The sequence below is a fragment of the Cinclus cinclus genome, chromosome 1, assembly GCF_963662255.1.
Source record: "Cinclus cinclus chromosome 1, bCinCin1.1, whole genome shotgun sequence".
Taxonomy (NCBI): Eukaryota; Metazoa; Chordata; class Aves; order Passeriformes; family Cinclidae; genus Cinclus; species Cinclus cinclus.
In genome coordinates this window covers 22,140,589-22,158,239 of record NC_085046.1, presented here as the reverse complement: position 1 = coordinate 22,158,239, position 17,651 = coordinate 22,140,589, and the positions used below count along the sequence as shown (strand labels likewise).

Below are 17,651 nucleotides of genomic sequence, written 5' to 3'. Positions count from 1 at the left end.
CCCACTCAGAAGTCGAACACCTTGGTGGATGCACTGGCACCTGTGGAAAAGCCTGAGGACTGCAGAGAAATGCAAAAGCAGAGGCTGCTCACCCTGCTCATTTGCCTGTTCTTCAACTGCAGCACATCTCCTGCCAGAGCTGAAAAGGGGTTTAAATCATCACTTCTCTCTCACCGATATCAATATTTCCTTGGCAGAAACAAAGCATGTTCTCCAAATGGCTCCTGAGCAGAGCGCACTGTTGAAGCCAGCAAAGCCAAGCTTAATGCTGCTCTTGCAGGGTACACATTTCCAAACTGTCTAAAACACTGAAGAGAAAAAATATTTAAGCATTTGTTTTACATTCTGCCATTGATAGGCCATGTCCATTGACAGGCCAACTTCATGCTGAAGCTCTGTTCTGTGAAATCTGAAAGGACTAGGTCTAAAAGGTCAGCACTGAGCACTGGCTGTAACCAACTTAAGGACACAAACTCATTGGTGGTTTCAGGCTTCCCTCCACCAGCAAGGTTAAGCTACCACAGCAGAGCAAGCAGAGCAGATTTTGGCCCTGGTCAGCAGGAGTGCTGACAGGCTGCTTCTGTGCTTCAGCTAAGGTACAACTTATTCTGTAGTGGCTTATCATGCAAAAAAGCAACAATGTGCTAACCAAAACTGAAACATAACTTATTTCAGAAATCTTCCTCTGCATAAAAATTATCATAGATTTCACCAGCTTGACCAGACCACCTTTAGGAACATTATGGATTTGAGGGTTTTTTTAATTCTAATTCAGCCTTTTAAATACAATTTTCTTTCATACAGCATAACTGCTGCTTATAAATTTCAACTTCTCAAAGGATATGTACAAACACTTAGCATCAGAAGGTATTAGACTTGTAAACCACTGTCTACCACCTGGGAGCTCCCTGCTGCTAGTAAGGAGGAGCCTAATACACCTTCTCATTTCCAGATTTCTTTTTGCATATGAGAATTAAAGACCATTTTCCAGTTAAAGCACAGTATTTGTCTTAAAGAACACCAGTTCATTTTCAGAATCTTTTTGATGCTCCTGGGTGATCCTCTGGGGCAGTGAGATTTTCCCTCTAAATACATTCTGCCACCTCTAAGACCGGACTTTTCTTTTTACTCCATTTCATTTGTTCTATCTACAGAAGTCATAGGTTCTTCAGAGTAGGCACCATTCTTTTACTAACCCTTCTTTTACACACAGAACAACCCTAATGCACCTCAGTGAATATGACAATCCAGAAAGTTATGGAAACTAACTATCTTTTTCCAACACAGCCTCCAAAACAGATGATTTTGCTGAATATCTAGTTTAGCTACAATTATCAGAATAAATAACAAAGCAAAACAAGCCATGAGATATAGGAAGTCAATATCTATGATTCATTAGCTCTCCCTATCTCTGTAAGGCTGTAGTTAAAACAGTGCAGCCCAGACACTCATTGAGATGCTGTAAATGCCACCACAGTCAAAAACTGGTGCTAGGTGAAGACGTGATATTCAATGGCACCTGAACTAAAAAAAGAACTGACCTCAAATCTATGTAGAGACAAGACAAGTGATATCTTGTTTTGTCATACACAAGATGACAATTATGATTTATGAAATACAACCAAGGAGAAGAAACTTTCAGTATGAATATTCTGTGCATTTAAAGAAACCTCTGCATAAGTCATTAAGCAGTTTTAATTGTCATTTCTTTAAAACAAGTAATGAAATAAGTAAACATTAAGGCATGTCAACACTCGCAGTGATTCCTTCCCCTTCAGGAGTTACTGTCATGATTTTTTGCTTCTCCCACCATAAACTACATTCAAGTCAAAATTTTCTGAGGTATAAACTATTTCCAGGACTATTTGGCTTTCAAAAGAGAGGCAATGGAACCCCACTTATCTCTTTCAGATGGGTATTTTTGCCAGCAGATCTCATATAAATTATGAGGAACAGAAGTATGAGATCATAATTTATGCTTTAACTCTTCTTTACAGGAAACAGGATTTAAGAATAAGCCAATCAACTTAATACATGTAACAGCTATAAATCATTACAGGTATAAGATGGAATACACAAAAAAACCTGCATCATGTATGGATTATTGAAGAAAATATTACTATCCTTCTGAACCTCATATCAGATATAAAAGACTCAAGGAATTCACTGGACTGTTAACCACTTCTGACTTTGAACATGTTAGGTGGCCCAAGACATGAAAAATAAGAGAGGAAAAAGCTGTTTTGTCACTGAGGTTCCCAAACTGCAGGAATCTCAGTACCTCACAGAACCGTGATGAAAAATTAAATATGCAAAAATGGCAGGAGAGGGGCCAAGACAAGGAGCAGATGCTAAAAAAAAAAATCTAGAAGGGAAAAAAGGTAAGACAAAAATGGGAATGATATCTTTGTTATTCACACCAGAGAATTTAACATGTAGAATGTTCACCCCCAGAGTCTCTGCATTGGTCCTAAGATGAAAATCCTGAAAAGGCTAAACTAGAGAACAACACCAGTCTCCCTTTAAAGACATTTTCTTTTCTACACCAAAAACAGTGTAGTCCTGCAGAAAATAACTTTTTGTGTTTCAAGTTACTCTTTGGAAAACCACTTTCAAAGCAGCATTCAGAAGCTGCCTAGGCACTTGGTATCCTGTGGGAAAAGATCTAATGAGGAAAAAAGCAATGACTATTCCTATTCAGTGAGGCAACAGCATTAATAGCTGAGAGTCCATGATCCCAAATCTGATTTCCAGATATTGGAAAAAATATCCCTGTCAGCCCAGGTGTGTTCCAACAGAAGCACCTCTCCATGTGCATCCTGCCCATTACATTTATCACATATGGATCATTAATGTCAATACATGACTTCCAATAATACATTACTTTACAATACATTGTACTTCTCCAAGTTGTCCCATATTCTGCTACCAAGCCATATACATTCTCCATACTCTGATTACTGAAACAAACCCACTTTTAAAATTTGTCCACAATTATTTACTCAGTCTCAACTGAAAAAATGTTAAGACAAAATGAGACATCATGATGAGACATTTGGCCACTTAAAACCTACAGCACAACCACTTTGCAGCTACCTGAAGAGCTCTTGCCTACTTTTAAAAGAAATCACAAAAGGAAGATTTATCTAGAAAATCAGAATATTCATGTCAATTTCAGTAATTACTTGAGCTAACACAGACTCTGGCAACATAAAGCAAAATAAAATGCAGCACCACAAAAGTTGGTGCAGCTTGATATTAAAAGTTATTTTAGTGTTTCCCTGTAGTTTTTTATTTATTTAAGGTAAAAAGAGACAGAATATTCAAGAAAGAGCTCCTCACATTAGAACCACAAAAAAGCACAATATAATTTATACTTTGCAACTTTCTTAGTTGTAGATCAGATTCTGAACACAATGTATGACAGACCAAAATACAGCTAGGACGGTATTTTTTCTCCCTGCTCCTCCTGCCATTCTCCCAATAAATTTGAGAAAATCCCAAGGCTGCCCTAGGATAAAGAACATTAAGTCATCATTATGTCAGTATGGACCACCATTAACCATCCTAACATCATAGTACTTATCATATCTCAAAATATAATGTCAGCATTTAGCCGATTTTTTTCCCCATAAAGAATACTGCTGAAGTTAAGAGAGTGAAATCACAAGAAGAGAGATTTTGTTCCATGTTTAAAGCTCCATAATAAGCCCCATTAAATAAATAAAAAATCAGTATAATCATTCATGGAACTATTTCTAAATAATGACGCCTCTTTGAATCACCTTAAATCTCATTCAAGCAATTCTCCTTAATCTGCATTTGGGATTAATGTGAAATTAATAAATGGTGTATCAGATGTAGTTATTGTGATACAGTTTCAATGCAAGATTTTTTCACTTCATCACTGTCAGCAAAATTACAAGGTCCCAAAGAAACGGGATTCTTAAAATTAAAGGTTGCTAGACTAATTCATTTACTGTTTAAAGTCACATAGCATTGAAAGAGTGAGACTGATCAGTTAAACCATGTAAGTAATTTATAGCCTTACAGTTCATGAATTTTAAAAGAGTCATGAATGATCCCAGAATTAATCACCTGTTCAAGTACTTAGCAAAATACAGACTGTCCCATATCAGCAGAATTTGTTCATATGAATAAAGATATCTTCACTAACAAAGAACAACCAATTCTAGCAGAACTGGTCAGACATCCTAGCACACAGAAGAAAAAAGTTTAAAATGCATGTATAGTGTAAAGACACACTACTCTGAGGCTCATCACATCTTTCAGGAAGATGCATTATCTGGGTTTTAATTCTTACATTTAACATTACAAATGCTTGCTTTAGTCATCCAGTGGACACAGAGTTATGTAAAATATCAAAAAAACTGCCAGCCATCTACTATTTTCTATTGGTTATTGCCGCTGTGTAAAACGGGGGGGGGGGGGGGGGGGAAGGTGACTGGGTGGGTAAATACCAGAGTGGACATCCAAAGCTGCTACTGAAAAATCTGAAGGGAATATCTGAATTCCACCCATTTACACCATTCCAGGAGATGTAGTATGAAAGGACCAGATACAGGGAAACCCAAGATCTAGCATGCAGCAAGAAAACAAACAAACAAAATATTTAAAATACTGAGTGACGTGAGGTAAGGAAGTCACTTAACATCTCCACAATTCCATCTGTCTGTTCACAACAGTGATCCTGCCCCTATCACATGCAGAAACTGGGAGTGCTAATTAAAAGTTTGTAAAGCACTTGGGCTTTTTAAAGTGAAAAGTTATGAAGACATAGACTATAATTTGTAGAACCAAAGCCTGATGGAAGTAGTGGAACAATCTCATTATTACAGACAATAAGACTTAGCAGTTGCACTTAGCTGAGAGATGTATAAAGAAAAAAAACATAGTTAAGTGACTACTGATTCAACAGCTGAATTGCTTAGAAAGCAAGTCCGCCATTAATTTGCACTGGAAAAATCCTATCTGGATACGAGTTTTTATTTCCTTTTATAAGCATGTTATTTTGTATCATGCTTTGGTACCATGGCAATTGAGAACACAGTCATCTGCAGATTCTGGCATCCCTGGAATTTGACATTTGCTACTTATAAAACACAGTTTGGGAATGTTCTGGAGTATTATAAGCAGCTTTGTTCAAAATAAAAATGCAGCTATCTGCAGATTCATTCTCTTTGCAGAACAAAGCAATGGGGAGGCTCTTTCTAGTTTTAACCAAAAGTCTTGCCTGCCTCTTCTTGGTCCATCTGGTAGCACTGTCCATCCTCCCAAGGAGAGGGTCAGCACATGACTGCTGCACCCACAAGCAGAAACATGCACAGGTTGAGAAGAGAGCTCATTTGGTGAGAACTCTACAATAGGGGAAAAGATCCACAAAGAACAAGAGATGAGATAAGGGAGCGGATAAAATTGTGAAAGGGGAAGTAGAGCATGTAATGCTGCACGACATCACCAGCCAGCTCATACCAGAGCTACCAGTGCAATCAGAGTCGTACTTGAAAGAGGTCCTTGAACACACTCACCCCTCCCTGTAAGCACCTACAACAGCCCTCTGGTTTGAACATTTGATGGGGCACAGCTAAAAGAAGCTGAAAGAGAACTTGAGAAAGAGAAGAAGAAAAAAAATAGGGAGGTGGTGGAAAGGAAAGAAGATGCAAGGAAAAAAATGTTTGTGAAATAAGACATTTGTTTTCCTCCTCTGATGGCTACTGTGCCCCAGAACTGTAATTCACATTCTTGGGTAATATTTATTTAACTTTAACTGGCTACAGAGATTGCTAGCAATGAGCTAGCAAATACAACTGAAAACAGAGCTCAGAGACTGGAAATGGTATGTGGGGATACGGTATGCTCCTTGCTGTACCTATCACAAACTTACTCATACACCTCCCACAGCCCATCTCAAAGGCACTTGCCAAAAATGGCCGTTTTATTTCCAAAGTCAAAGCTGATGTTAAACCAACTGTCATTGTCATATGGAAGAAGGCGAATATAAAAAGGTCACTGAAGTGCCAGATGGGAGAATTTTTGAACTAGAAGCTCTGACATTAATTCTCTGTGTTTGTCTGAAATACTGAACTCAATGAGCTGATTAAATGTCTGTGCTGAATTGCCAAGTGAGAAAAAAGTCACTCTCACGGAAAGACCAACATATCAGACCTGGGATAGGAATCCCAGTTGCATAAGAATCTGAATTTTTTTTAACCTCCATCAAGGGAAATAGCATTTCATACTAGAAGTTAAAACCATTTACCCAAATCTTTCACTACCACCACACTAAGAGCTGCAATATAGTACATATTTATTCTGCTAACTTGATACCTAAATATGAGCATAATTTCTGAATCAAGCACAGTCCTGAAATGAAGAATCACTAAAAATTATTTTAGGCGCCCTCAACATGATAAGGAGAAGCTGAGCATTTCTAATTTTTTTTTTTCTGTTATACAACAGCCTAACTTCAGAAAAGTGAGTTTCCAAGTTGATGTTCCTCTCCTTGCAGAGAAAAATGGTCCAGTTTCCAAGAGAGTGTGTATTAGATTTTAGGTCTATAAAAGCCCACATATGTCCTCAAAGCAAAACTGTTCTGTGACAACAGAGGAGAAGGAGTCACCTAAGGACAGGGTCTCAGATAAAGGTCACACCAAAGTCCTGACAGCCTCTAACGTTCATGAAAAGAGACAGAAACTCAACTGAGCTGATCTAAAGGGGCATTTTGCTCTACTTCTGTACTAATGCCCCAAAATACAGTAAATTTAGTAATAAAGCCTGGCAAATAAATTCTTCCTTTTACTTGCACAGTGTTCACATTTGTCACGGTGGTGTGTAATGCAATATGTCATGCAAGCCTTTCCTGAAATTTCAACCAGGCTGCTGCTTCCATTAACCTGGGTCCAGGTTCTGCTGCATTCAGAAGCAGGAGGGTCATTCCTCCAATAAACTGAAGAGAAGAGCACAGGTGAGGCTCAGCAGAGGTGTCAGTGTGGGAAAGGTAGCTTCCAGTGCCAGGCACGAGCCCAGGATGCCTTGGTAACCAGAAAGGAGGTGAAGAAAGTGTCTGAACATAAACACTCTCCCAAGAAATTGTGACAGGTGGTTTTTATACTCTTTTACTTAGTTACCCACTTGTATCTGTTGTCTATCCTCTGTAACCATATGAACAGGATTTAAAAATAAAGATTAAAAAAATATTTTCAGTCCCTTTTCCATATCAGCCTCCTGCTCCAACAGATGGCTACATGTGCCAGTGCTAGTTTATACAGTTTTCTTTCCATAAGTGCATTCTTAGTGATTTTGTGTGAACAGTATATTAAGTCTTTCTGAGTTTACAGGTTTATAATTTTATTCTATCTTCCAAAACTCCCCCTGATCATGAAGTTATCAAAGGCATATCCATAAATGCAGTATGTCTTCCCATTGCCAAGTTCAAGTGTGAGAAATCTTGAGAGACTTGACAACAAAATGCCTATTCTTGCTAGATTCTGAGGCTGTTAGTAAGGTTTTTAAAGAAAATAAATAGTAAACAACTCCATGCCTTGAAAATAAGATCTACCCAGTTCCTTTAGGCTCCTTTGCCTATCCCTTACTAGCTTGCTAATTCTTTCACAGTTATCATCAAGTACTTCAGACTGAGATTTTAAAAAAATTGTCCTCTTTCAAGCTGGGACTGCAAAAAAAACACTGCTGTTGGTGAGATCTGGTCATGCAACTGACAGTGTAAGACTTAAGCCAAACTACTCAAACCTTTCACGTATGCTCTTCACACAAATGCTGAAGAGCACTTTTTAAATTAAAAGATGAAGGGGATAGGTCATATAGTCATCTCTGTGAAATATACACATTTGCAGGTGAAAAGGTTTTGCAGCTATCTTTTGTCTGGCGTAATGATAACCTTCATTGCAATGAAGCATCATGCATGTTGCACGGTCATTAACAAATCATTGCCACTCTCACATTAGCTTCAGCAGATGTTTTGAAAGTGCTCTGAAAGAAATAATTCAAGACTAGAATGGTAAATTATGAAAGAAGTTTGGGTCTTCTTCCTTCAGACCATTTCCTTCATTTAAAAAAATCTATTTCATTGCTTTCTCTGTTTTCTTCATTTTTCTTCCTTTATCTTCCTTTTTAAATTTCTTTAGCAAAAGCCAGACAATAAACTAGGTAATGAGAGTTGCCTGCTTCATTCTGTTAATGCATTTCAAAGTTTCATTTTAGCACCAAGAAAGAAATCTCTCCTGCTTTTACTTGCTTCATCCCTGAGGTCAACAACCCTAGAGCTTGAGAAATGCATCTTCCAAGGCAGATGAATGTCACAAGACAAGCTCTCTGAAGGTTTCTAGGTCTGTTCCTCTACATGTTATCTTCCAAACCACTGAATTTGACAAAGTATCCTCTACCAAATCAGCACAGTATAAAGGTAGAGGCAGAAAAAGAGCTTCAACTTTGTCATTATTCTCTTGTGTGAGGAATCTTCCAAGATCTGAATAACCTACATTCCAACCCAGCCTCCCTGAAATCTTAGTAACAGCGATCCATGACCTTTCTGCCATTGCTTTCTTTCATGGAAGTTTGAGAGTTCAGACAAAGATGACAAGCGCAGTTCCACAAATAATTAAATGAGAAGTTGTCATCTGTGTTTGGATTTCATACACACCTGGATTCTTTTTTTTAACTTGTTCTTTCTGATTTTTTCCCCTCAGACAAATGACCTGGTTACAGAATTCTATAAAACTTGAATGCAAAGTCTCAAAGGAATTTTCTAGCAGCTACCTCAGGCTTACCAGACTTGCAGCAGTACAATAACTTTCAAAGGAAAAAGGTGTAAGGGAGCATAATGAAACTTGCTTCTCAGCATAATGTGCTACAGTGGAAAACATACCATATCCTACAATTCAGAATTTAGTCAGGAGCATAACTGAAAATTATAGCATATTGAATTATTCAGAATATGAAGAACACTCCAGTATGTCTTTTTCTTGCCAAGATGTATAAAACTTAAAATGGAGAGGTTTCAAGCTTACACTGAGAAGAGCTCATCGTAAGAAGGATGGCTACAACTTCATAATGAGAATTCTATGAACAGCATAGAGATAATGCTCATTTTTTTAAAAAAAAACTATGTATTTCAGCAGAGAAGTGAAAATTACTGCTGCTTCTTTGATGTGTTCAAGCCAAAGCATGTGCTCTAGTAGACTTATGACTGTGCTCAAATGAATTTTAAAGAATAGGCTGTAACAGTACAAAGCAGCCAAGCCTTCTGCAGTTGGTGGCAATTTGCACCTCCAAAGCTGTGAGCTCATAATGAATCACTTTCAACAAGCAACAAATTTTGAGAATCAAATTGGTCAAAAATCACATCTATCATAAGAACAGCAGTGTGAGAAGTCCTCCAACCTTACAGAACATTAAGCTTCTCATGAAAAAACTGTCATAAAATTGAGAGTGATTGTAGATATTTTGTATAGCTTACCCTGCACAGCTGCCTACCAGCAGTACAATCACATTTTATAATTACATAATTTTATGCATCTGGACTACTTTGTGAAACACAGAAAATTCCTTGCAAACTTGAAAGTTAGGGGCCTGGTTCCACCACTTTCCTAGGCAGCAGCGAAACCAACCATCCCATCATTAAACTGTAGAACTTTTCAAGACAATTCTTCTGCATTACACTGAAATAAAATTTCTATCGCCAATATATAACAACAGAACCAATTTGTTCATTAAAATCCCCACTATTCACAAGGGAGTCCAGGCAAACCTATTTTACACATACTCTTTAACAGTTTAAATATATTTTCTGTGTACTTACACAAAGATTTAATAAAATGGAGAAGGACATATTCAAACATTCTAAGCCTGTAGACTGAAAAGCATCAGAAATGAATTAAGCGAAGCTGAGCATTCACAGCATATAAATAGACATTATGCCTTTTCCTAGTGGTTTTACTTCCCCACTGCTCACTTGGCAGTACTTGGTATTTTCCTCTTCAGGTCAGTTGCATATAATTTAATATTAAATTACAAGCATCCAATATAGCAAAACTGAAACCTAACTGACATAAATTCTATTCAATTTCCTGGATACAATGATACAGACTGGATCAAAAGCTTGATGATATGAGATTTGTTACTAGCTTAGGTTATTTTACATTTATATAACATCTAGCTTAAGTTTATCAAGTTATTCAGAAGCTGCAGCAGAACTAGTTAGCAGGATGAGGCAGCAAGTTCAGCTCTAGAACTAATGTACAAATTCCAACAACAGATCCTACAAATATTTGCAAAATAAAAGAAAAATCTCCACTCACATTTTTCACACTATTTCTGACTAGCACACCAAAACAAAGACAACTAACAGATAAAACTGAGTATTTCCATGTCCTCTGCAGGTCAGTCTAGAACTGATACAGCAACTTCACAGAAGCCCATCCACCCAGGAATATGATAAACAAAAGAGCAAGATCACCAGCAATAGAGAGACAGCACAGAAGTTATTTCTACAAAGGCAAAACTATGTGTTTATGGGGTTGATTAAAAAATTTTATAATACAAAATCAGCCCCCTGAATTCAACATTCAGTACTATGGTAAATTACTATTTCACTACTTGCTTTTTGCTCAACTGCTAAATTCAGAAGTATAAGTAGCTTTATATTAGGGAGTGGAATGAAAGATATCAGTGAAAAATATGCCAGATGTCAAAGAGATGTATATAATCAATTATTCAATATACAGTACTCTTATGTCAAAAGCAAAAAGCAGTCACAGAAAGGTATTTACTGAACCATACCAAAACACAGAAGTCACCGTGTAGGTGGAAGGAGCACTTAAGGACTGATGGAGTTGCTAGTGGGAGAACTTGTCCTGACATTAACATTATAATAACAGTACTAAGGAAAATAAAGTCCTTAAGGGTCAGATTCTTTACATGATCAGTACATTTCTTCCTAATCTGGTAGTAGAAAAAGAAACTTAATCTAAGATTCTGGAAGGCTGTATGGACCTATCTAAGGGAACTCAAGTTCAAAAAATAGTAATTAACCTGTTCTTCCCAAACTAAGAACACCAGCCCCTCTTTTCCTCAGTTCATAAACAGGCTTTGGAGAACCGATATTGCACAGGCTCTCTGTTGTTTCAGGTAATATTTGCTAGGATACTCCTACTCATTTCAACAGGGATTGTAAACTGTAATTATCATTGTATCAGTACTTGAAACACTTTGGAACATTTTAACACTAGTATTATCAAACCAAATTTACAAAACCTATAGAGCAGTCCCTGACAGCTAAGTATTTTTGCATTTCTGGGACTTCAAAGGGAAATAACCCCAACAGAGCTGTCTGGATCTGCTCAGCAGCTCCCATGACCTATAAAGGGCACATCTGCGCTCACATTTTTACCAAAGTTGCTGAACATGACAGCCCAAATTCCCACCTGCCCCAGGCTGAATGCTCACACACACTCTCACCCCAACAAAATCTTGGTGACCCCAAAGACCCACCCAGGGCAGCAACTGAAATCTGCAGGCACAAATGCCCAGTGGAAGCTGGCATCATTCAAGGATTTCCCTTAAAAAAATACAAAATAATGCCTTACCCCTTCCCTCCACAGCTGGAGCCCAGCAGAGCTGCCAGTGCTAGCTGACCTGTGGGACAGCCAAGCACCCTTGCTCTTCAGCCTAATCACAGCCCCTTCAGGGCTTTATCCACGTTCTCATCTGTGGGGGCTCTGGGAGAAACAAGAACTGCCTGAGACAGACAGAACACCTGCTCAGAGGTCAACCCTCCAAACAGCCCACCAATGCCAACAGTGTGAGGGGAAAATGTCAAAACCTGTTGGAGCAGATTTGGTTTTACAGATTTTAGGTACTGGTTTTGTTTAAGATTTACATGGCAAAATAACAAAAAAAAAAAAAAAAAGGGGAGGGAAAATAATAGGTGACCGTTTTTGCTATAGGACATCAATGGCTGGCCAACCTTGCCCTTAGCCAAGATCTTGATGATATTTTGCCTGCTCAGCTATAACTCCTTGAAGTTCTTTCTTCCTGGAGTCAGGGTCATTAAGGAGACTATGGCCAGCACTCACTCCTCAGGTAATCCCTTATTTCCTGTTGTGACAGACCCCAGCCTCGCTACAAAACTGATTCACACAAACATCTTTATATTCACAGAGCACTTGGCAATAACTGCCTATTAAACAATGTATTTCTTCCCCTTTCCATCTCTGTTCTTAAGTTTTGGGCACATTTTGCACATTTTAAGTTTTCCAGCCAGTTAATTTGGCATCTGTGTTTAACAAAGTATTACCATAGGGAATATTATTTATCAATAAACTATGTCCAAGATGTTACTCTTTTCTTAAGCTTGGAAAACTAAAATGCAAGAACTCTAGAGACAGTAGTAACACAGCAACCAGAGATGATGACTTTAGACCTGGGGAGAAGAAATGCTTGGAGCTAGAAAGATGATGGAAGCAACAAACTTCACATATATAAGTAGATGAAAAAAACAACACTAAGAGAAAAACACAACTTAAAATTTGCTTTAAAAAAACCCCTCATGCCTGGACTTACATTTGTTGTACAATATGTTGGCAAACACGAGTGGCTGGATTACTTCTATGCATTAAACAATGGTTTGCAATTTATTAATGATGATATGAGCATGATAATATAAGCTTCCATAGAAATCATAAAAATATAATACAAGTGAAATAACTCTTGCAACAGAAACATTATGGGTAATTCTCAAAAACAAAATAAAGGCATCTCTATTTTCTGAGAAAAAAATATGCAAATTAAGGTTGTATATAGAGTGAAACTGATCACCTCACATCACTTACATCACAGTATAAACAGCATTTTTAAAGAAGGAACTCCAGCAAAATAATAATGAAACCTTCAGAAAATAATTGATGTAGGACTGAATCTTTACCTTTTAATCATATTCAGTGACAAAGAAAAAGAAGAACCCTTTAATTGGCAAGTACAGAAAAAGAAAATATTAATTCCTGTCAAACTTGTTATTTGATCCCTCACTGATATACAACTGATCTCTTCTTGGAGTATAATTCACATGCTGCATAAAGATAAGCATTCTCCTCCAGAAAAAAAGCCCCTTTGCTTTTGTCCTTAACTACTAATAGCAAAAACCATCTATCATCACTCTACCATTACTACCACCTTTCATTTCCTTTAAACAGTAGAACATATGGTGAAATACTATTTTTTGTTCAGTTCCAATGGATTTCTGTTGAGACTTAGTTTTCTAAAGCTTGGTCTACAACTGAAACACACTAGCTGTCAGTTAAGTCATCAGAAATAATTCATATAATTCCATACTATGGCCACATTTTAATCTTTCTGTCTTGTACTAATGGTAACTGCTGCTCTTTTCCTCCTCTCTTTCCCTGAACATGCTGCTGCTCTAAGCTTTCATATGTTGAAATATTCCACTAAGATCCAAACCGCTGTCAACACACTCCTACATAAGCATTCAAGAATGACTACCTAAAAAGACTACCTCACTTTTTGTTATATTAAATAAAGACAGTGTGCAAGAGAAATAAAATCATGACAGAGGTTAACAAGGCAAAAAAATATTCTGACATCCACAATATAGTATGTATCTATAAAGGATCATTTTAATTTTATCTTCTACCACCCAGCAAATCTGTAACTGCTACAGACATTTATTCAGATATAGCAAGATGCACAGACTTGTTAGCAGAGATGAGAAAGTGGCTGATCACATCCTTCACTCACTCATCCCAGAGGGCGTTCAGCCAAGCATGTATCGGAAAAAATTGCCCATACTATCCTCTTAATACAATTATAAATAAGGCTGCCAGAGAGAGAGATACAAAGCTGCACCGAAAAAAGCATGGCTTTTAAGCTTTCCCCTACCTTTTCCCTGGTATTGACACACCGCAGGCAGTACTGCTGGGGAATCTCACCAGGGTGGCTGCCGAGAGGTCTCATGTGGTGTTCCCAGCTTCCCACCGCCTCCCTCTGCCTGGATGTTAAGCATTCCCGAGAAAACCCACCCTGACATGCACAGAATGAATACTGCACAAGTTGGAAGCATGTGATAACTAGGCTTCAGGTTGAAACAGGAAACCCCAGCACCCAATTAATCCCAGAGATTTAAACAAGCCCCATCTTACCGTTTTGCTGTTGCCCAGATCAGGTCAGATTCACCTGCAACTCTTTGGCATCTCTCTAACAATGTTAGTGTTTGCAGTCAGGCCGGGCTCATTCAGCAACTGAATTCACAACATCTTTCTGCACTAGCAAGCTGAAATGGTACGGCTGTACTACAGCTAAGAAAGGGGGAAATCTAAAGCAGCAAACAAAGAAATCCCTCAAGACAGGGTAATCCCAGTGGAGCAGAATACAAAACGTACAGATGAGCACCGAGGGTACAATATTTCTATGTTTAAATTTCATCAGCAATACTATGCTCTTTCTAAAAAGATTTTTTTTTTAAATATATGATGGACTTGCCTGTGGAGTTCCCAGAAAGGCAGAGTATCCAGGCTCTGCAGCAGCATTGCAGCCAAAGTAACCATGCATATGCTATCTAGGCAATTTACAGCAGTCTTTTTTGAAAAGATATTGATTTACAGTGTAGCACTGCCTCAACCCAACACAGAACTGCAGCCAAAATAGCTAATGGTCATTTCACAGGAATTAAGGGGAAAAACTCAACATTCAATAAAAAGATGAAACTAATCATTCCCAATTCAATTCTGTCCCAGTCCCGAAAGATATCAGCAAGTTCTAGAGTGAAAAAAATTACAGAAATAATCTATGGGCCCCTGGAAACAAGCACTATGAATACCATTATCCACTTTTACACAAACAATAAATATTAAAAAGCATTTAAAATTTATTGAGTCAAAATATGAACTCTCAAGTTAGTTTCAGCATTTTAAGGATGAAACTCAGCATTTAATTTATGAATGTACAAAATACACAAAGCAGTGAGTAAGCAAAAGACACCTACTCCGTGCTGGGAATCCACTACTAAGACCAAGCAAGCTTGAGTGTGGTGGGAGGGAAAAGAGGGCAGCAGGAGCAAACCCTAGCAAATCCTCAGAGAGGGCTTCACCAAAAAGGAGGCAGTGCATCTTCTCCATCTCCTACTCCTACAGCAACCCCTGCTGGCCTGTGCTTCAGATGGCTTCTGGCTCCCCAGACACCACCTGGGGTTGGGGGAGCACTGGGCAGACTGCACTAGGAGAGGGAACAGTAATGTGTACATCACCAAAACCTTCAGGAGGAAAAGAATGCAGCTCAGCTGAGATTACATCTTCAACATCCTGAAATATTTTTCATTTTTATGTAATGATGAGGTACAACAAACTAGCAAGCAAAACACAGCCCTGGCTCACAACCTGGACAGTTCCAGTGACCCTCATCACAGAACCCTTGGAAATGGGCTCCCCTGAAGAGCTCCACTTTGAGGAAAGCAGAGTATGTTCAAACTCAACTCATTTACTCAGGTCCTGCCATAGTCACCAAGCCTCACACATGTTGACATACTTCAACTCCAGGCTCACACCTGAACCTAGCATCAGTGGCTCCAGTGACAAACAGAACTCCAATGACATAAGACGTTTCCAAATTTACGTAGTAGTTGTTACCTTTTCCCCTCATCTATTTCCCAACCTTAGTCACAGGGGTATCTCCACACTTGTCAGTTTGTCAATTTGGTTTCTAAGCAAATAGGCGGCTTCAGATCGTCTGAAAAAATATTACTTCCACTCTCTTGAACAAAATTTTCTTTTCTGCTCTCTCAAGTATGAGGCCCAGAAGAAAGCATGAATAAGAGCTTCCAGTTGAAATTATGAGAAAATACTTGCACAATGTTTACAATTCTTGGCCTTATTCTGTCAACAACAAATTTGTCTGAGGCTGAAGGAGAACAGGACAGAAGGATGCTCAGGAAAAAGAAAAAAAGATAGTGAGTAAGCACCTGCAGAGGCCAATAAGTGTCAAAAGATAGGCACCATGTTAAGGGAAAAGTAGTGAACGGCCATGGAAAGAGGAAACACAGCAGGCAAAAAAAAGGCAAGCCAGAGAAACAGGGAACCACATTCCAGAAGCAAACAAGGTGTTAGGGCAAGGCACAGAGACTGAAAGCAAGTCAAACAGCCTACAAAGTTACAGAATCACAGAATATGCTGAGTTGGAAAGGACCCCCCAGGATCACTGAAGGCCAACTCCAGACCCTGCACAGGATCATCCCCAAAAATCACTCCATGTGTCTGAGAGTTTTGTCCAAATGCTTCTTGAACTCTGTCAGGCTGCTGCTGTGGCCACTTCCCTGGGGAGCTTCTTCCAGTGCCAAATCACCTTCTGGGTGAAGAACCTTTGCCTAATATCCAACCTAAACCCCTCCAACACAGCTTAATGCCCTTCTTTTGGGTCCTGTCACTGCTCACCACAGAGAAAAGATCAACATCTGCCTCTCTGCTTCCTCTTTTGAGGAAGTTGTAGACTGCCATGAGGTCTCCCCTCAGTCTCTTCTCCAGGCTCAACAGACCAAGTGACCTCAGTCACTCCTCGTACAGCTTCCCCCTAAATGGTCATTCACTATGTCTGTAGAGAGATGTCCTCCTTTAGACATTCTCTAATACTTTTATACCCTTCTTATCCTGTGGCACCCAGAGCTGCCCCCAGGGTTCCAGGTGAGGCTGCCCCAGTGCAGAGCAGAGCAGGACAATCCCCTCCCCTGCCCTGCTGGTGATGCTGTGCCCGATGCCCCCCAGGACAGGGTTGGCCCTCCTGGCTGCCAGGGCATTGCTGACTCATATTCAATTCACCAATGACCAGGACCCCCATGTCCCTTTCTGCAGGCCTGCTTTCCAGTCATTCTCCAGTCTCTCCACACTTGATTGTCCCCCTCCAGGTGCAAAATCTGGTACTCACCCTTGTTAAACTTCATACGGCTGGTTATTGCCAAGGAGTCTTAATTTGTCTAAATCTCTCTCTGCAGGGCCTTTCTGTAGTGAGATACAACTCACACAAACCTCCCATATTTAAAAGTTAATTATTTTTACTGTATTGAAAAAATTGGAAAAAAAATTACATTTCTCGCATAAGCCCTTCTTGCTGCCTTTGTCTTTGGCCTTCCTCAAAAGATCCAGTTCCAGGTGGGCTTTGGCTTTTGTAAGTGTGTGCTTGGAAGATGTATCTGTATTCCTTCCCCATTATTTGCTGTCTATTCCACCTTCTATATAATTCCTTTTTACGTTTGAGTCTTGTTAGAAGTCTTTGTTCATCCACGCAGGCTTTCCAGCATTTTTGCTTGACTCCCTACTATTCTTATCCGCCTCCTTCTCCTCTGCTAGCCCCATCCCTTGCCCTACTCCCAATGACATTTGCAGACTGTGGATGGACACAACTTGGCTAGAGCACAAATATGTGCTCTGCTACTGCCCATGGTACCACAGAGAGGATTCAGGAACCTGGCTGGAAGGCAAAGGCTATATATAATTAAGAATGGAGTTGATGGAACACACAAAGACCCCTGTAGCATGGGGCTGGGTTTTTTTCCAACTGGGTAGGAGAGTAACTAACCTAAAAAGAAGTTTCAATACAATAACAAAAAAGAAAAG

The 17,651-nt window shown here is 39.1% G+C and overlaps 1 protein-coding gene across 3 annotated transcripts in view; it reads right to left on the bottom strand.

Moving 5' to 3' along the window:
- CDK14 (cyclin dependent kinase 14) overlaps positions 1-17,651 on the bottom strand; it is a 248,760-nt gene that overhangs the window by 167,688 nt on the left and 63,421 nt on the right. Inside the window, exon 1 of one of the 3 annotated variants that reach the window (XM_062494827.1) lies at positions 14,533-14,685. The exons of the other annotated variants lie outside the window; for them this stretch is intronic. Coding sequence (XP_062350811.1) covers positions 14,533-14,601 — 69 coding nt within the window. The 5' untranslated portion in view covers positions 14,602-14,685. Of the gene's footprint in view, positions 1-14,532; positions 14,686-17,651 lie in introns of those variants that run through there. 3 annotated transcript variants of the gene reach the window in all.